Source organism: Podarcis vaucheri, assembly GCF_965113315.1.
Source record: "Podarcis vaucheri genome assembly, chromosome: 1".
In the NCBI taxonomy this organism is placed as follows: domain Eukaryota; kingdom Metazoa; phylum Chordata; class Lepidosauria; order Squamata; family Lacertidae; genus Podarcis; species Podarcis vaucheri.
This window is the reverse complement of record NC_138759.1, coordinates 108,976,079-108,996,797: the sequence shown is the minus strand read 5'-3', so window position 1 is coordinate 108,996,797 and position 20,719 is coordinate 108,976,079. Positions and strand designations below refer to the sequence as shown.

Below are 20,719 nucleotides of genomic sequence, written 5' to 3'. Positions count from 1 at the left end.
ATTTCCATTTCTTGGTACAATTTGATCTTTCTGCAATTCTGATTATGCCCAAGGTATCTTTTAGAATCTGACTTGCTCTTTTCTTATTCTGTCCTCTGAGTTTCCCCAGTTCTTACAAATATTATGTCAACATCTGAACAAACTTTTAGGAGTGAAGACAGGTGTAAAGCAAAGGACTCCCAATCAAGCTGATCCGTTGTTTCCCCAGCTCTTACATCAGGGGCCCTTGCTGCTGTGGCACTTCATCAGCCTCCTCTTGGTAGAAGATACTTATACTGTTGTTTATTTTTTTGGCCTTTTTTCATTCTTTCCTAATTGCAATTCTTGTTGTGCTGTTGACTTTCTAATTTTACACCCCTAAACACTTGCACTTCTTTAAGAATGCATAATTAGTTATTCCTGAGTGAGGAAACGATTCATTTGCATTTATCACAGCACATAATTTGCAAATGTTGCTTATAGATTTACAGTCTGAAGATGTTTTGCATGCCACTAAGGTGTAACCCTGTGTCCTTTGTTCAGTTCCTGTCTAACACTTGTTATAGATCCTTGACACAAATGTTCACTTAACATTTTTCATTTTTCTGGATAATTCTTTAAACAAAAAAACCCCAAAAGCTTCAGGAATATAACTTTGACTTCTCAATGTTTTCTTGCATCAGTTGCCCAATCCTTTGTGCTTATCTCTTGAAAAATCCTAGTACAGTGGTACCTCAGGTTACAGATGCTTCAGGTTACAGACTCCGCTAACCCAGAAATAGTACCTCAAATTAAGAACTTTGCTTCAGGATGAGAACAGAAATCGTGTGGCGGCGGCGGGAGGCCCCATTAGCTAAAGTGGTACCTCAGGTTAAGAACAGTTTCAGGTTAAGAACGGACCTGCAGAACAAATTAAGTTCTTAACCTGAGGTACCACTGTACTGAAATCAATAAAGCCATAAACTGGTGAGCAGTCTGGAATCTCAGGGAAGAATCCAACTGGGGTCTTTGCACTTTTTGAAATGCTTTTGATCCAGTAGAGGTGCCTGCTAACAGAAGAGGAGGGGAGATATATCTAATCTATCTCTATGTATCTATCTCTATATTTGCCAAGTTCCCCTTCCCTATTGCCACTTCTCAGTTTGTTCTAGTGAATCCCCAACTCTCTAGAGCTGATTTTCAGGGGCTGCTAGGGGATGCAGGGGAGAGGGAGAACTGGCAAAAATGGCCTCCCTTCCTCTTTTGTTAGCTGTTGCCTCTGTAGGATGAAAAGCTCTTCTGCAAGTGCAAGAGAACCAGATTGGAATCTACCGTAAATCTTCTGAGATTGGGTATTTCAAAGAATTTTGTGCAAACAAACCAGCAAAGCCCATGTGACCATTAGACACTGAAGACAAGTGGGAGACAGCAGGGCTACACAACTGCTGACCCACCAAGATGAACAGAGCTCACTAGCCACATTTGACAGGTATCTGACATTCTCCATGGTTGTTCATGCAGCAAAATAGGAAGTTTATTGAATCTGGTGGTGGGCTGCTGGGTTCAGCAGCTTAATAGGTTACAAGTTGTACGGGCCTGTGGTGGAGAAAGGGTGATCCAAAAGGGTATATTAAAAGGGAAATGCGGAAGGCTGTGTAGTACACTGCAGTTTTATTTCATAGAAAACAAGAAAAATAATATTCCAAAAGAAGATTTGTATGGAATGGGATAAGATGGAGCCTTGCTTTACTACTGCTCTGCAGTTGCAGTGTTGAGAACCATAATCCAGGCACCGTAGCATTCTGAGAGCATTGCCTGAAGTTAGTAAGTTACTTTAGGCAGCAGGAATCCATCAATGAAAATGGTTTAAAAGCCATTAGGTTAAAGGAAAATGCACTCTCTCCTGGTGATCAATATGGTCATTTTTTAAAATTAAGATTTCAGCTTTTACCTGCAGACGCCTATTTTGGTCTCTTGCTGGTGAAGAATAGGAACTGATATAAATTGGCGAAGGCTTGCTGGACCCTGTGGGAAAATGGCAACAGAGTATTAAAAGCAATATTTGATTTGCTCAGGTGTCATGCTGGGCTGACTTTCACACTTCGGTGAAAGAGGAACAGAACTGTATGATACATATCAATAAAGGATCCCAGTATTTCCCACCTGGGGGGAAGGCTACAAGAGCAAGGTCAGGTTCTGACCACAACAACCACCTCTAGAAACAGACACCTGGATATCCAGCCTTATGGAGCACATTTGACTTCAGTGGTTTATTTGGATGCATATAATTTGTGCTTCTCTCTGCCGAAACCTGCCTCGCAGGTTCCACCCCCTCCTCAGACATCTTGGCTGTATAATGATGCTATGCTTCATGACAGAAGGAAGATGAAAGGAAGGAGGCAGAGAGTCCCTTAGCGAGAATTGCTTGCTGCTGAATTTGGGTTATAACCTGTGATGCAGTGAAATGTTTTTGCCAGCATTCATAAGATAAGCGTGTGTTTCTTGAAAAGTAGTATGCAATAAAATATTTTACAGACAGGTTTAAATATGTGCTTGAATAACACTCATTACTTTTTGATGTTATTCTATTGCTACTATGAATATGATCTGACCCTCTTTGCTTTCGCTGCATGACATGTTGTTTTTTTCTCATTCAGAACATGCTTTTTTTTTTTTTGGTAAGCGAGAAGTTTAAAAATTATGTACCAAGCTTTCATTTTCCATCTCACTGGTCCCTTACCAGTATACATATCTTTATGTGCAATCCCATCACCTTGGCTATTGTAATACTGCATAGAAGTTTGGGTCCTATCATATTCGGAACGAGGGTCTCTAATTCCTAATAGCGCTGGTGATGAAGATGTGCTTCCAACTGGGGAAAAGAAGGTGAAAGAGAAGAAAGGAGAGGGAAAGAGATGGGGAGAGAGAAAATCAGTGCCAGACAAAAGGGTCAGGAAAAAGTAGAGGGTTCTTCGGAAATGCTTTGTAATAATAGGCTTTCAGACATGTAGAAAAAGCGGCAATAAATGTAATTCCTTAAAACATTCATATAGAATCTCTAGAAGAAAGAGCTGCAACACCTTAAAGTTGGGAGTCAATGTTCATTAGAGTGTTTGGCCAAGATTGTGGAGAGTCAGGCAATGTGTATAAATCTATGTTTTTAGAATACAGTAGCTATATGGGCCTACTATTCTCCTCCTACCCCCCACCCCTGATATGCAGGTAGCATAACCATTTACACTGAGGTTCCGAGCCCAAATGCACATACATGAAATCATGTAAATTGGGAGTAAATTGGGAGTACCCTGGAGAGTTTGTACCAAAGTGCGGGAGGCAGTGGAAGACAGAATTGCCTGGCGTGCTCTGGTCCATGGGGTCACGAAGAGTTGGACACGACTAAACAACAACACCCTGGAGAGTCCTCCTGGTTCGGGAGGAGACCTACCCCAGAGCCAGAAGAAGATCTTCCCCCAAGAGAGCCAGAGGGGCAAAGGGGTTTGCTCAGCTAACGCGCAGGGAACCTTTTTCCTCACCATGAACTACAGTAGCCGCAGCTTTCCATGGAAGACCCTATCTTCTTAAATTAATACTGTGTAGGCCTGGTTGTAAATATCGTCTCTTTGTACATCACAGAGGCAGGGTGCCTAAGTGCTGTGGAGGGTGGAATATCTGGTTAAAAATGTATAGACTGTTCGTTGAATTCTGTCATACCAAAAACCAGTCTGATGGCTTCAACTATATATGAGAAGAATATGCTTGAAGTAAAAAACTGAGAATGAGCCTCCAAAGGTTTTTAAAAGGAGTGAAGAAGAGCTGATCGGGGAAATCAACATCTAATCTGGCCACATACGAAGGGAAAGGTTTATTAACTGACCGGACTGAATGATAGGCGACATTTGTTGATTCGTTGTAGACAAGGAGGGATGTGACTTGAATCTGTCACGCTCAAGAGTTGACACTGGGGTAATAAAATGATTTTGATTCCAACCATCCTGTGGAACAAGAAAAAGGAGGTCATATGAAAAATGAATGACATTTCATTAGAAGAACTAGTTTAGATTTCATTGTGGAATTGCATCTTGATGAATACTAATTTTTGTACGAACAGCTTTTGTGTGTTACCTTCTTGTAAATGCTGCGGAGATCACGATATTGCCACAATGTGTTCAGCACCTGGGCTGCTGCCTTGACAACCTTCAGTGATGACCTGAGAAGTAAAAAAGTTTATGTTTAGTGTACAATATTACTAGACATGCACATACTACACAAATAGAATTGCTTCTTCTCATGAGAATTATTTTGTAGGGTTCCACAGCTTTGAGTATTATTTACCACGCTATTTAACATTTACATTAAACTACTGGGTAAAGTAATCTGGGTATTTGGAGCCTGGTGTCACTGATATATTGATGACACCCAGTTTTGTTTGTTCTTTTTCTTGGATCCAGGTGTGATGGTGATCTCTCTGAATGAGTGCTCAAAACCAGTGATGGACTGGATTAGGACGAATTAGCAAATTCAATGCAGACAAAGAGATATGTGACAATGGTGGCTCATTTAATTGCCCAGATGGATGAAAATATGCGGGGTGGGGTGGGGGGCTGGCTTTGCATTCCCCCTGTAAGGATTAGCTTCACAGTTTGGGAGTACCCGTGAACTCAGCACCATTCCTGGATGTTGAGGAAGCAGCGGCTGTGGCCTGGAATGCTTTTTAACAACACAGATAGCCATGTGAAATGGGCCTGGTGCTAAAAAACATTCATAATTTGGGTATTTTTCTCTATTAGATTACTGAAATGCTCTTTATTGCAGAGCTCTTAAAGCTGGCTCGGAAATGTAAAATGGTACAAAGTGTGAGTGAACATTTGTTAGCAGATTACATTTTATACCTGCTTTAAAACCTCTATAGTTTTACCAGTTTGTATATGTGCCTAAATTCAAGGCACTCACTACATTCTAAGAATCTTAAGGGAAGCGCTTCCTTTTCTATGAGCCCGCTGAATATTAAGTTGTTGAAAAGCGGAGTTGATCCTGATAAACTTGAGATTAGATTGTCATATATGAGGCACAGGGCTTTTTGGGGGGGGGTAGTGACCCCCTTAAACTGTGAAATTTCTTCCCTTGAAGTAATATTTTCCCTTTGTAAAGACCTATTCATTTCATTTTGTTTGGTTTTACCTAAATGCTTTGGAGCTTGGACATGGCACCATTAATTTATCTGCTGTTTTCCTTTTTCTTGTAATTGTTAAGAACATTTTTAAAAAATTGATAGATCAGGCCAAAGGTCTATCTAGTTCAGCAGCATCTGTGTAGGTAGATCTAATCCAGGCATAGGCAAACTCCGGCCCTCCAGATGTTTGGCACTACAATTTCCATCATCCCTAGCTAACAGGACCAGTGGTCAGGGATGATGGGAATTGTAGTACCAAACATCTGGAGGGCCGGAGTTTGCCTATGCCTGATCTAATTTATAAGGAGAGCCAGTGTGGTGTAGTGGTTAAGAGCGGTAGTCACGTAATCTGGGAAACCGGGTTCGTGTCTCCGCTCCTCCACATGCAGCTGCTGGGTGACCTTGGGCCAGTCACACTTCTGTGAAGTCTCTCAGGCCCACTCACCTCACAGAGTGTTTGTTGTGGGGGAGGAAGGGAAAGGAGAATGTTAGCTGCTTTGAGACTCCTGAAGGGGAGTGAAAGGCGGGATATCAAATCCAAACTCTTCTAACTCTTCTTAGTTTTATGACATTTCCTCTAAATTCACAAAGATTTTGGTCTAGGGATGGTTTACAAAAATTTGCGCGCACACACAAATTATACATAATAAGGAAACTGGCAGGCACAGTGTGGATTTTAGAAAAATCACACGGAATAAATGCCAAGGTCTCTCCTCCCGTGCTGAACAGATTGCAACTCTATGAGGCTGGTCAGCTTATTAAGTAAGACAAGAATGCATAAATAAATACTCTTTGTGTAGACCACAAATTTTCTTAAGTTCCTCTTATCAAGAGATTTTTCACTTGAGACTTTCTAATGTTCCACTTGCCTGTCACCTCTTCCTTTTGTTATGTTCACCAGTTTTTCTATTCCTCCTGTGTCAGCCAGGGCTTTGGCATTCTCCATGTTTTTGCTGGTGACCTCATGCAAAGCACAGCAGATTGCTGCCACAGTTTCATCAGAGAGAATGTTTGGCCCATTGCCTCCGGGAAGGCGATTTACCAGGTCTCGCATTGCGTATTTACCTGGGGAGGAAAAGAAGCCCATACAGGAATGTTGCACTGTTCTAAGGTATTTTTAGCATCACATAGAAAAACACACTGCATAGAAACACTAAAAGGAGACTTACAAATCCAGAAGCACTCTGGGGTGTGTGGGGAGGATTATTATTATTATTATTTAATTCAACGTCATAAAAAAAGAAAGAAATCCCTTTGCTATGCAGAGTGGTAGCAAGGTACTGCAGTGTCATTTTTCAAATTAAAAATATATTGCCTTCTTTTGCTGGATTAGAACAAAAAGTGATTAAAATGATTGTGGCAACATGCCAAAGTACACAGACATACACAAATCTATGTATTTATTTTAGATAAGCTTGTTTTAGCTGAGCCATTTTATGGTAAGAGAGAGAGAGAGAGCGAGAACACAACACAATCAAATTAATTGCTCTGGTTTCTAGCAATCTGTGGTTTATAAAAACACAATAAATATTTCACCAAGGCACACAGATCCTCTTTCTTTCTTTCTTTCTTTCTTTCTTTCTTTCTTTCTTTCTAGCAGAACTTTGAACCAATGGAATGTGAGAAGTTAGAGGCTGCATTTGAGTAAGATACTAAGCCATAATTTAGGGCTACATGAATGAGCACAAGTGAAGAGTTGGGCTTAAATGCTTCTCTCCTTTTCCTCCCATGGGGGTGGAAGAAGAGCCAGCAGATTCGATGTTTTACTTTCAGAGAATTCTACCTTGCTGTGTTAAAAGCCTGACTCTGGTAGCTTTAATTACCAGCCAGCTTCAAACTGGTGGGTCATGAAGTTGTCTTGCTGAACTAAGCAGAGTCATTAGGTAAAGCTAAATCATGGTTTACAATTGTATGAGAATGTGGCCAGTATCTAGTATGTACAGAAGCAGGAAATATGCATATGAAGTATAATTGTTATAGGAGAGAAAAATCAGTTCCCAAGATTGTGGGATTGGTTTTCAGTGAAATTTAACAAACTGCACAGTAAAACAAAGAAAAAGTATCCTAAAGCTAAGGTACACTAAATGCCCTGGTTTGGGCATTCAGTGGCCCCGTAACACAAAAACTGGAAGTGTATTTGTATATAAATGATAGCTAGCAGGTAAGTAATATGAGGAATGCATTAATTCTCTGCTCTAGCTGAGCACCTGCAGACAAATTCTGATTCATAACCAAAGAAGAAATGCTACTCCATTGCATACCTGTAGCAATGTACAATTTAAAAACATTTTGTGTAAATACAAGTGGAACGGTGCATAAGCAAGGAAATGGCCCATTCACTTCTGCAATCAGGAATATTCATTTCTCTCCTAGTTTGTGACATGGATTGCAACTCCCCTTTGCAAAACGTTGTGTAATAACTTTGGTTTTGGACCATTGGCTTCTGAGACAGATCTCTGAATGCACAGATTTTGTTAGATTAAAATAATCTCAATAATTTCAACACCTCTCTAGACTCTTATAAATAGATATGTAGCTGAGGCCAGATGATAAAACACAGGAAACACAAATGCATCTTTAGGGAACCATTTCCCCTTTCATTTGTCTGCTGAGGAACCCCTGTAGATTGCAGAGAATTCTGTAGCTGGTTTGTGAATTTGCACAATTCACCTAGATGTGAATCAAGCCCTTTTTTCTTTCTTTCCTGGTTGAACAGAGGACTGAATCACACATGATGTAGATGGTCTCCTGATTGAATTTTTAAAATACTTAAAAAAACACAGAGAATTTTGACTGGAGCAGGGGTGCCTTCACAACAGGGATAATACTGATCCAATCCAATTCAGATCATGTGTAGCTTGGCCCTGATAGCATACGCTAGGACAGTATTTTCAATCATGTGGGTCCTGAAGTCTGTGCAAGTGGGTCTGGGTTTATACATAAACCCCAAATAATCATTGCTTTGAATCCTTAAGTGGTATGATGAATGCCTCTTACAACTTTTTGTTTCCTTGGCATATTATACTGCTGTGTTGGCCCATGAAAGTGAACTTCAGAAAGCCACAAGGTACTCAAACAGGGAGTTGTTCTGAGTGACTATTACCGCTCTTTCCCCGGTCCCTGTGCACAGAGTTTTAGAACCAATGATCTAGGCTACACCCATCAATATTACTCTGACTTTTACAACAGAAAACCCAGATGGAGGAAAGAGGGCTGCCAAATTAATCATCTGCAGGAAATTGGCCATGTCATCTATATAAACACCTACCTATCCATATCAACATTTTGACAGAAACATACATTATGGCAGGAGGGGGGAAAAGGTTCTAAAAATAAATTTGAAAACACTCTTGATCTCCAAGGGAAGAATATGTTTGGAGGCTGTCAGAACTCATCACCAGCATAATGAATCTTGAGGTTATGAGTTTACACCAAAGATGAAGAATTTCATTTTCAATCAAGCTTTGCAGATATAACTTCCTGTCCGAAACAGTTCCATTTTCCAGCGACTGCTTGCTATTGAGACAGAGGGTTGTTTCCAGGGCAGTACTAGTGGTGTTACGCTGGTGCAATAGGACTTCTACTTCCACCCCCTGCCCCCCATGCACCCTGGACCAGAGGTCTTTCGCTCACTGAGATCCCCTGCGATGGCTGAGCTGCAGGGCTGGATATGGCTACAGGAAACTCCAAAACTAATTTTTAAAAATATACAGTGTTTCTCATATGGACATCCTGCATAGTTAGGTGTCCCTCATTACTTACCAATAAGCTCCTTGTTGCGGACATCTAATGCCATATTTCTCAAAGCTGTTGCCACAGAAGAAACAACTCTGTCATTGTCCATTCTTAGCAGTTCCACGAGAATCGGAAGCCCTTTCTCTTTTCTGACAGCAGCTCGAATATAGGCCGCAAACTACCGACAGAAATGCAAAATTACTTAAAAACATGTACATTTTTTTATTTTAAAAAACCAACATAGCCAACCTTTTCTTTCACCATGTACGAATTTTAATACAAATTAGTGGGTGCTGTCCAAACCACAAAATGGAGCTATGTACCCTACTCGCATTAACTTAAGTGTGGGTTTGGCATCAACCTCACATTTGAAGAGTTTTCATTATGGGCCACAGAAAGAGATGAATTCGACTAAATATGTCAAATGGTATTATAACTGCTTTAATAGCTATTAAATATGCAGTAACATTTTATGGTGGGGAATGACAAAATTTTTGGTTCCTTTAAAAGGAAATCACCTGCTGGAAGTTCTAAGGCAGTATGTCACTTTAAGAAATTTGAGGTTTATTATTATTATTATCCCTTTGGTGTATAAACAAAAGCGATTTAAGGTATGCAGGTTGGTGCTTTTACAGTATACCAGCTGTGCATATAGTAAGCAGGAGTGTATAGCGATAAAACCTATTTGTGAACAGCAATTAATCTCCTATTTGCTGATAAACCTATCTGTGCTTCAGCTAATTTAATTAAGCTGTGACCTTTCTTTGCACAGCTTGCAGAAAATGCTGGATTTAGAATATTTGGAGATTTTGTACTGAACAATATCTTTTTTAAAAAAGTGAGGCTAAGAATTTTGCTCCTTACCCCACCCCAGTTATGCACTGGTAAGAAACCCTCAGTGCTTTTAACAGTAGCATGTTGGTAATGTTCTTCCCCAAAAGCATTCCACTTTGTGCTACTGTGGCTGTAAGGTGAATAGATGTACGAACTGGGGGAGCAGAGCTCAAGTTAAATATTAAAAATGCCATTACTTCATACAATAGCAAGGGAGGAATTCAATGTAGGGCTACGACAATCATTCTGTTAGTGCAAGCTTTTCTGTTTGCCAGATGGAAAAACCCTCCATCTCCTCTTCCCACATGCTGTTATGAGGGTTTTCATGATGCCCCGCCAACTGGGGAGATGGGTGGGGGGAGCCCCACTGCACTAGCAGAAGTCCCTCAGTTAGCAAGACTATTTAATTTTTTCCCACCCTTAACGTTCTTAACTTTCCCCTACATTTTTCCTGGAAATTTTTATTCCACATTCAAGGTAGAAAAAAAATATTCTTCTTCAATAAAAAATACAGTGTGATTGTCTGCCCTCTCACGCTTGTTCAGTATGGAAGCTTTTCCTTTCCTTTTATTTCTTATTTTACTCTTCTTTATGCCTTGCTCTGTTAGCACAGAGAGGCTAACATTACAGCAAACAACACAAAGTAATGTCAGCATCATCCTAACATTTCAGATTAGCTTGTCATGATAGCTAATCCTGGACAAATTGTGATGAGTAGCCTCAAGTGTAGTTTGTTGAAGCAGACCGGCTTCAAACCTTACAGTCTGTGAAACTGGCTTCTGTGCCAGAGGTGGACAAAGAACAATGGAGCTCGCTGGCTTGAGACGGCTCGTTCTTGTATAACACTGAAACATGACTTAACATTGTGCCCGAATGCAGTCATTGTGTTCAAATAGAATGGGAAAATATATTTGTACAGCTGCATCAGGTAGAATACTATGAAGAGTTATGTTCCACCTCCCTTGCACACACCACTATCAGCAAGGATGGCCTGGGCACACTGTTCCTAGACTCCATACATAAAAGAATAATTGTGCCACATAATTCTAAGGTATTGTTGAGATGTTAGTTCATGTAATGGGTCAGGACCAAATGCACTTTATCTTCTGTTTGATGGGCAGAGTAATATCCACTTGTCCATATGAATGAATTATGGGCAGTACAGTGGTGCCCCGCAAGACGAATGCCTCGTAAGACGGAAAACTCGCTAGACGAAAGAGTTTTCCGTTTTGGAGGTGCTTCGCAAAACGAATTTCCTATGGGCTTGCTTCGCAAGATGACAATGTCTTGCGAGTTCCTGCTGGTTTTTTCTCCTTCCCCCCTTTTTTCTAAGCCGCTAAGCCGCTTATCAGCTGATCCGATCAGCAGATAAGCCGCTAAAAGCCACTAAAAGCCGCTAATAGTGCTAATCCGCTAATGGGCTTGCTTCGCAAGACGAAAAAACCGCTAGACGAAGAGAATCACAGAACGGATTCTTTTCGTCTTGCGAGGCACCACTGTATTCCACTAAGTTTGACTCAAAGTACACTGCTGAAGGGACTCAGGTGGCGCTGTGGGTTAAACCACAGAGCCTAGGGCTTGCTGATCGGAAGGTCGGTGGTTCGAATCCCCGCGACGGGGTGAGCTCCCGTTGCTCGGTCCCTGCTCCTGCCAACCTAGCAGTTCGAAAGCACGTCAAAGTGCAAGTAAATAAATATGTATCGCTCCAGCGGGAAGGTAAACGGTGTTTACGTGCGCTGCTCTGGTTCGCCAGAAGCGGTTTAGTCATGCTGGCCACATGACCCGGAAGCTGTATGCCGGCTCCCTCAGCCAGTAAAGCGAGATGAGCACCGCAACCCCGGAATCAGTCACGACTGGACCTAATGATCAGGGGTCCCTTTACCTTTACCACTGCTGAAATGAATGAACATAGCCAACTTTTGTCCATTAATTTCAATGGGTCTAAACTATGGTTGAATACCATCTTACTTTTTTTTTTAGTTGGTCAACTTTACATATTATTCATATGAGATCCTGTGACCTGAAGTACATTTCCTGGTTAAACAGCCTGCAAAATGTTGGATACGGGATGTTGCCATTGGCTCTCCACTAGAGCATCAGTGTTTTTGCAAAAAACCCTGCAAGGGTGAAGGAGCAACAGCTTCAAGTTTCATACAATACCTTCCAGTTGCCCGCAGAAAGATTCTGGAGAGATCCTGCAGAACCTTCCAAAGTAGCCGGGTTGGAGCTTTCAGCTAGAAGAGTTAGATACGGTTTCACCACAGAAGGATGCCACAGCATTTCCACACCTTTAGGAGACTTTGACAATCCTGGTATTGGGCCAACTCCATCCCACTGTGAAAGATAAAACACTTATTATATGTGAGCTCTGTCTTTTAGGCCGAATCCAAACAGGATTGTTTAAAACATCCTGCTACATCGTATCCTCTAACATATTGGTTCCTATAAGAGATAAGCCATGGGGAACGAGGAGGAACCAACCTGGTCCTCCTGCGATGTTTTTTTCTTCTTCTTCTTCTTTTTCCCCCAGCAGCTTGGCTCTGAATCTTTGCTAGGCGATTCCTTCCCCAAAAAGTCATCCAACTCATTTATACCCAGAAGGCGGGCCTGAGGCACTTCAAGCTCGAGACGGTAGGAAAGGTTTCTTAGTGTGCACACACAGTTTTCCACTGTCTGTAAGCCAAACACAGGAGAGATTCTGTAGTGAAATACATAGCACAGAAGTGATTTGGGAATATACATTTAAAGGATGAATTAAACTTTTGAAGGGATATTGGGGAAAATAGGAATCAGCTAAATTTTAACCATGATGAGTCCTTTTAGTAATCCCTCTATATGTTAGTCCAGTGTAAAGGTTATCAAACTTTGTCACAGTGAACCTCTCCAAGTCAATGAGAATTGTGCCCACCCAAGATTGAGTAAGAGAGCAACAACTTAAACACTGAACCTTCAGAAATACTACAAGGGAGGGGGAAGAAACTAGAAAGATCTGGAAGATAAAACCCGTCCTTGTTTTCATCATTTCACAGTTCCAGGTTCTGTATAGAAAGGCAGCTTTAATTTGCATGCTTCAACATTCAGTGGCACAAAAGCGTAACAACTCTGTGACTGCAATGGTATAAACAAATTACAGCCCAAACCAGACAACTCTCCTGATAACAAAGAGAAAAAGTTGTTAAAAGATCTACAAACCTTGCTGTCATAATCTGAAGTATTCACACATGTATGGATCACATATAACAATGAATCAACCAGCCCTTCACAAGATCTCATTTGTTTCCGTGCCTCTTCTCCTGCAGAGCTTAGATTCCTAAGGCATAAAAACCAGAATCAGAATGGTGATGCATATTAATAAACACTATGTATTTTAGTATTCTTATTACCAGAGACATGCAGCCAATTGTCTGCATATGGAAAACTGCTTAGATATGACGATGATATCATTTGCTGATGAAGTGCAAACACATGTCAGAGTTCAACTCAGTGTATTCCAGATAATACTGTGCGCGTGTGTTTTATAATGACATTTTCAGTTAACAGGGCAGCTATGAAAACAGTGTTGGAGCAGAATGCCCCTCATTACTGTATATTCATTGCTATAAAGAATAGATTGTTGAGAGATAGGATCCAAAAAATATCAGGATTATGATAGAGAAATCTATTTTCCCCACTCTAATACTATCTATAACCTACTGCTTGCTTTAAAAATGTTTACTATCTATAACCTACTGCTTGCTTAAAAAAATTCAGATTAAATATATACCTTTATGTGTACTTGTTAGGGCTAAAGACAGAAATCTGAGTGGAGTCCTCAATGATTCATTTCCCCAGACCACTCAGTGATTAAAAAATAACCCTGGGTTAAAGAAAAAGGGGAAAAAAGCACTGCCTATAGCAGTTCTCAGTCAATCCTTATTGCTCAGCAAAATTTCTTACCCAGATATGTGGTTGACAATAAATGATCCACATGCTGCACTAAAGCCTGCAAAAAACCCCTGCTTGTTGCTGCTTAACGCCAATCCATTTGGCAATGTCTGCATAGTGTGGTCTAATCTGGGATGGGTCCAGGCCACACTGAACGGCTGCTGCCAAAAAGATTCTTGTATCTTTACAACCCTCCCAAGGCCAAGGAAGCTAAAACACTAACATTGAGCAAGTTCTCCCCGATTCCACCACCTGAAAATAAATAAATCAAAACACACTCCTTTTGTGGTCTATGTTTTTAAAATGTATGCAAAACTAGACTATTCTTTGGGTGATGTTTATTTATTTTTTGCTGTTATTGGCTCACAGACTGTGTGAATGTCTTAGACAAGGCAGTGGGGTTTGTGAAGAAATACAGTGGGAAGCATGGTGAAGCAGCACAGACTAGGATGCAGGTTAAAGTTGTTGGAGTAGCAGCAAGTAGTTGTTGAAGGAGGAACATCTGGAAAGGCATTGGATTATATGGTCCTGTTATGCAGTGGTCCTGTTGGTTATGCGGATGTCCTTATACGAAAGAGACATCACTGTATGAAACAACCCAATGTATACACAAGAGAATGTATATTTTGTATTTCAAAAACCAAGGACTATTTTTTAATTAAACTGTGCTTTTATGAGCTCTTGGCTGCTCTTCAATTTATCTTGCTTTCTGGTGAAGTGATTTATCATAATCTAGGTTTGCCTCCCCAATTTGGTGACCACCAGATGATTTGGAATACAACTCCCACAGACTTGCTGCGACTGGTGATAAGACTGCCGTCCGAATGTTGTGGAGGGCACCAGGCTGAGGAAGGCTGTTCTGGATCTACCTCCACACCTTTATGAATCTATCTTGTTTTCAGACCTAATCTAACATGACCATTTTGAATTCAAATCCTGCCTTCTGATTAGTCTGCTTATTCTTCACACTTGCCAACCAACATATTCCTGGTTGCATATTGTGGTTTAAAAGGCCACTACATTTTTAGCTGACATGTTATAAATGGACACTTAAATAAGATGTGAATGTGAGAAATGCACGTTTGCCAGCATGTACATTATACAGATGCATTTCTCACAGAGCCATGATGGGCTCCTGAGTAAACTTGGTGACAAATCTAGGTTTGCCTCAGCATAAAGAATGAAAACAATCTAAATGTATCCATTAAAAGGTGCAATCCATCAAATGCTGTTCCAGTTCATCCCCATTTTCAACAATTGTCCTATTACATAACTTAATATATGCACCCTGCAGCTCCAGATGTTGTCAGAAATGTGACATGACCTGGTGATGCTCTGCATTCCTTTCTAGCCACTGATTCTACGACGACTTGATAAACAAGGCTTCACGGTTTACATGGCTAAGGATGATCCTGGCTTGCATCCTGGCCACAATATCCTTTTTGACGTTTTCCTTACTGAGCCGATGACTTCATCAGTATATTGGTCATTGAAACAGTGGCTTCTGGGGACAGAGCAATAACCATGGTTTTGTGATCACACCAATTATGGTTGCTCCAAATCATGATTTCTGATACTGGTTTGTTGGCAAATTGTCAATTACAACATCACTGTTAAGCTTCCTTAGCCATGGTTTAATGGAAAAAGGCACAAATGTTTGGATGGGATTAGATGGAAAGTTGTAGTGGAACTCTTAATTGTGAGAGGAGGATACTTTTTTTTGGTTTTTTTAAAGCGGTGGAGCTCCTCTTACCTGGCAGCCACAAATTTCTCCTCCAGAATTCCCCAATGTTACATTACTGTAAGGCACTCTTGGTGGAAAGAATGGAGGCCAGCACTCACTGGAACAGTGCCCTCTCTAGGACATCTCATGAGGGGAAATGACCACTGAAAAGAGCACTCCCAATAGGGCAGATGTGTGTCACAACCCTTGAACATTCCCCTTCCTCAACAAACTTACGAGAAATCTCCCAAAGATTGAGCAGTGAAATGGAATGGGCTGTTTCAGCTTGGTCTTTTGTTTTTAAGTGAGTTGCTCTGGTCATTTGTTGAACTTCATTTGGACTTCAATCAGAGTGGCCAAAATCAAAGAACCAATCAACTAGTTCTGGGGCCTAAGAGGGCTTTAGAATTGTGCTTCTTGAACAGCAGCCCTTAACACCATGTGACAAATTACACCTGAAACTGATGGGACTTATTCTGCTGATTAAAGAAAAAGGGAAGCAACCCAATTGGGCCTTTGGTAGCTCCTTCAATACCAGCAATTATCATTAGATGATTTTGATGTGTGTAGTCTGCAATAATTCTTTCAAGCTTACACTAATAGAATGGCCTGAACCACAGTAGTGACCAGTTAATAACTTAAAGATTAAATTGCTAGAAATGACTTGGCATCAAAGCAACTCGCAACTTAACCCTATAATTAGCATTTAATACAAACACAGAGAGCACACAATCATAAAACAACATGCCCTTGGATATAAATCTGCATGTCTGCTTCTTTTCATTATGCAAAAGCAAAGCATATTAGCTTGGATGGAAGAAATGATTAGTTTACAAAGGCCGCATAAGAAATTGCTGTTTTAAGATTACTACTACAAACACAGCAATTTACCTCAGGCATCCTGTTGTATTGCGTAGAACTAGAGAAGTCTGGAATTTAATTTTATGATCATCATCAAAGGAAGAATTATTCCAACCAGAATGAGGAACTATCACAGTGTTCGTTAGCGTTGAAAGCGCATCTCGAATGATTGTCATCTTTACTGCATCGCATGAAGACAAGTTCCAGAGAACGCCTGTGGAGGGGGAAAAGATCCATCAAGTATTATTTTATGGCTAGAACCATTAGGTGCAACTTGCAAACTTTACCATATAGGTGTGGTAACTGCAAGTTAAAACACAGTACATTTAAAAGAAATAAAAACCAAATACCCCATAGCATAAAAGACAACAGTATGAGAAGCAACATCTCTCTCTCTCTCTCTCTCTCTCTCTCTCTCTCTCATTTTTCAGCTTAGTACATGGACCTTAAGATATCATGACAGAACATAAGGGAGTAATAAGTATCCCTAGTATGAAGGGGCAAAGTCACTGACACGTTTATAAAACAACAGCAATACTTTGAAAGGTAGCAGACAGACAGCAGACCAGAACATTTGTGTGATGAAACTTCAGCTGCAATCCTATTCCCACTGACCTGAGAGAAAGCTCCATTTAACCTAGTAGAGGTAAAGGGACTCCTGACCATTAGGTCCAGTCGTGACCAACTCTGGGGTTGTGGCGCTCATTTTGCTTTATTGGCTGAGGGAGCTGGTGTACAGCTTCTGGGTCATGTGGCCAGCATGACTAAGCCGCTTCTGGCGAACCAGAGCAGCATGCAGAAACGCCGTTTACCTTCCCGCTGGAGCGGTACCTATTTATCTACTTGCACTCTGACGTGCTTTCAAACTGCTAGGTTGGCAGGAGCAGGGACCGAGCAACGGGAAGTCACCCCATCGTGGGGGTTCGAACCGCTGACCTTTTGATCGGAAAGTCCTAGGCTCTGTGGTTTAACCCACAGCGCCACCCACATCCCTTCCATTTAACCTACTTTACTCTATTTTACTTCTGAGTGGGCAGCTGTAGGATTGCACCGTTACAGTTAACAAGTAAAATCCAACCAGATCCCAATGTACTGGGCACCTTAAACTTCAGGCAAAATGAAGTCTACATTATACATATCGAGACAAGCTAGGATGGTTTATTCTACAATGTTGTATTTACATTCTAAAGTGTGTGAGATCAGCAGTAACTTGCCACCATAGCTGAAATACAGAATACATATATAGAGTGGCTCACAAACTATGAGGCATTTCTGATTCCGAATATTTTATTAGGAAGAGACTCTGGGTTGTGTTGAACTTGCTACCTTTCAAATAATTGGGCGTATAAAATAATAATCATAACGGATTCATCTTGCATGAGGTTACAGAACTACTGTTGCAAAAAAAAAAAAAAAAGAGTACACTGAAATTATGTCCCTCAACTCATCAAGAAGAGAAAGAATGAACAACTCTTCCCTGGTAAGGAAAAGGAGCAGCTAGTTAGGTGAACACTGCCTGTAGTTCCTATGTAATGCATTTAAAGCTTATGCAAGAGATGTTTCCCACAGTTGATTTCTCCCCTGAAGCGGCACACACTGTATCATCGGATGCCTGGATGATTCCAATTCTCAGGAGCATGTTTTAGTGAACACAGAGTGAAGGAGGAACTGGAAAAGCCCAGTTCTGTAAGTAGAACTCGCCTTGTGGTTCTTCTTTTGAATAAGATTTTATTAAGACTTTTCATAATACATTATAATAATAAAAAAAACTAAGTTAAACAAATACAAAGAGAAGAAGAAGAAGGGGAGAGAGAGAGAGAGAGAGAGCGAGAGAAGAGAAAGCATATGAAGTCCTCTTTCACAGGTAAATCTTAACTTGTCCCACACAGAGGAAGGTGATCCCTTCCAGCTCTCACCTGGGAGCTTCTCTTTCTTCTCCCACCCTCCCACCCTAGGATATCTTCCCTTCCCTGCCTCTCACACAGGGTCCTTCATCAACTAACCATCACTTTCACCTGCATGTTAACCCCTCCTTAGACCTGAGTAGGGGACCACACAAAATACAAACGAACAGAACAGAAACAAAAACCGAGCAAAAACAAGACTTTCATTTATGGCTGAACACGGCTTGACTATTTAGATGTCATGGCAACCTATGTTTAACGCTAAAAGGGCAACAGAGAGGTGAGCTGTATTTTAGAGGAATGAAGGCGCTTGGAAGCACATGGGTTGCTTCTGATCCTCCAAGCCAGGCATAGGCAAACTCGACCTTCCAGATGTTTTGGGATTACAATTCTCACCATCCCTGACCACTGGTCCTATTAGCTAGGGCTCATGGGAGTTGTAGTCCGAAAACATCTGGAGGGCCGAGTTTGCCTATGCCTGCTCCAAACCGTGCTACCTCTGCGTGGCAAATTCAATATGTACAAATTCAGTCCTGTCCAGTCTCTCCCAATTTGCTTATTTGCCTACTAAAATACTGGCATTATATTTTTGTTACTATTTCGAGGGAACAGACTTTTATGACATGCAACTATATACAGGTCAGTGGTTACAAAATATAAATACTGTGTGCTCTGCTGATTGTATAGGAATGTATGATTGATCAGCCCACACTGCAAGGTCGTCTGACTTGCCTAGCTCAGTGTCAATAAGAGCTGATTGCTTGCTTGAAAGAATAAGATTTGTATCTTGTTATCTGCCAAATGTTGTCTACTTGAGGGGAAATAATAATATGCTGAAGGGCAAGGTGTTCGCTAGGGAAAGAAAAGCCCTTTCATCACCTAGAAGTTAAGAAAATGAGTCCCAAACAATTTGCTAATGACAAGCATACATGGTCAACCCAATCAACTCCTGCACCTTCAAAACACAGGAATCTGGAGACTTTGTTTCAATTAGTACTACTAGGAAACAAGAAATACAACTGCCAGGTTTCCACACCACAATACAAGGTGTGCCACATGAAATTCTTGTGCGCATAGAAAATGCTATTTGGGATTTCAACAATGGATGTATTAGTGCAGAAAAAAATCAATAATGCAAACATATTTCCCCCCCTTTAAAATGCAAACAGTGAAGACTTGCTGGGTACCTCTAGTCCAGCTTTAAATGACAGATTAGACACCAGATACAGATCTTGCATTCAGCAACCAAGCATCTATCATCTGGAGTTGTGAAAAAACACATCCAAAGTGAGTACACGTGGCTTGAGATGAGAACTGCACCCAATTTCATCAGTAAGATATTGTATTAAGTGCTTCAAAACTGTAACTTTTCATGTACTGACAGTTTAATTTCTTATCAGTAGAACAGGGATGGGGAAACCCTGACCGTTGGTCACATTGGCTGGGGCTGATGGAGGGACATAGATTTACCATCTTTGCATTAGAAAGTTTAGAAGCATTTCATGACATTACAATTCAGCCAATAGCTGCCAGGGAGAAGAATGGGGTTCATTTCAATGAAGAAACAAGAGCGCTTACAGCTGACAGCAAGAGCAGTTTAAAAGATGGACACTTATAGACATACCTTATTTCTTTTTAACTGTTTCAGTTTCTATAAATATTTTATTTTTGGTGAATTAGTAAACTAGTAAAGCCGCTATTCTGGTTTCTAATTTGACACCTCATTCATCTCTCTATGTTATGGTAAATGCTCTATAGCATCTCTTCCAAGATTTGGCATTGTGCTGTTTAACATATAGCATTCTAGTCCATCTCTAGGACTCAGTTTAGGTAACAAAGTTAAAGCAGCACATAAATCAGATAAAATAAAAGCATGTAGGATATAACCTCCCCCCCACAAAAAACCCCGTCAGTAATATTGTGTAACTTCAACTCCAGAAGATGAAAAATTAATTTCCAAGATTTGAAGGTAATGCTTGAGAACATCATATATCTTTTCTCCACAATTAAGTGCAAGCATTTATTGGCCACTAGGCATTTTGAATATAGATTTTTTCGGGGGGGGGGATCCACAAAGATTGCACTTCAGTTCTGAACATAGTAATGAAGTATTCGCTTTTATATAAAGTTGTTCTTCCCTCAAGGCAATGCTGTATTTAAACAATGCTAGGCGTGGCAACAAATCTACTTCACAATGTTACTCAGAAGTTGTTTGCAAGTCCCTCTACACTACTCCTGGTAGCCAAATAAACATTAGTTTTAGACTGTTTATTATTTAAAAGGTGTTTTTGTCAACTGATCAGCAGCTGAGCTGACTTACGGACAGGAAGATTTGAGAAGGCATAGTTACAACTACGTATCGGCCTCTGACAATAGTAACTAGGGTGTCACCTACTGTACTCACTGCTGACCATGGATGATGAATAATTACACAAAGGTGAATGTCTGACCCATTTACTTGTGTGTGATCTCTCTACTGGGGCAATTTATTAATGTGCATTTAACACAAACCAGTAACGTGGCTAGAATGGATTGACCAGCACACCTGCACTTTGAGCATTTTATTAGATGAGGAAGATCTTCTTATCCCATTCACAACAGGCTCAGAAA

At 40.7% G+C, this 20,719-nt stretch overlaps 1 protein-coding gene across 8 annotated transcripts in view; it reads right to left on the bottom strand.

The window, feature by feature from the left end:
• Positions 1–20,719, bottom strand: part of PKP4 (plakophilin 4) — a 96,344-nt gene that overhangs the window by 1,289 nt on the left and 74,336 nt on the right. For 5 of the 8 annotated variants that reach the window (XM_082197546.1, XM_082197552.1, XM_082197547.1 and 2 more), the window contains exons 12-21: positions 16,236–16,419; positions 12,890–13,007; positions 12,179–12,370; positions 11,858–12,031; positions 8,891–9,041; positions 5,998–6,193; positions 4,081–4,165; positions 3,833–3,950; positions 2,699–2,830; positions 1,910–1,983 (exon numbers count right to left, since the gene is read on the bottom strand). In XM_082197546.1, coding sequence (XP_082053672.1) covers positions 1,910–1,983; positions 2,699–2,830; positions 3,833–3,950; positions 4,081–4,165; positions 5,998–6,193; positions 8,891–9,041; positions 11,858–12,031; positions 12,179–12,370; positions 12,890–13,007; positions 16,236–16,419 — 1,424 coding nt within the window. The remainder of the gene's footprint in view (positions 1–1,909; positions 1,984–2,698; positions 2,831–3,832; positions 3,951–4,080; positions 4,166–5,997; positions 6,194–8,890; positions 9,042–11,857; positions 12,032–12,178; positions 12,371–12,889; positions 13,008–16,235; positions 16,420–20,719) is intronic. The other 3 variants (XM_082197550.1, XM_082197551.1, XM_082197549.1) reach the window with 2 other exon arrangements.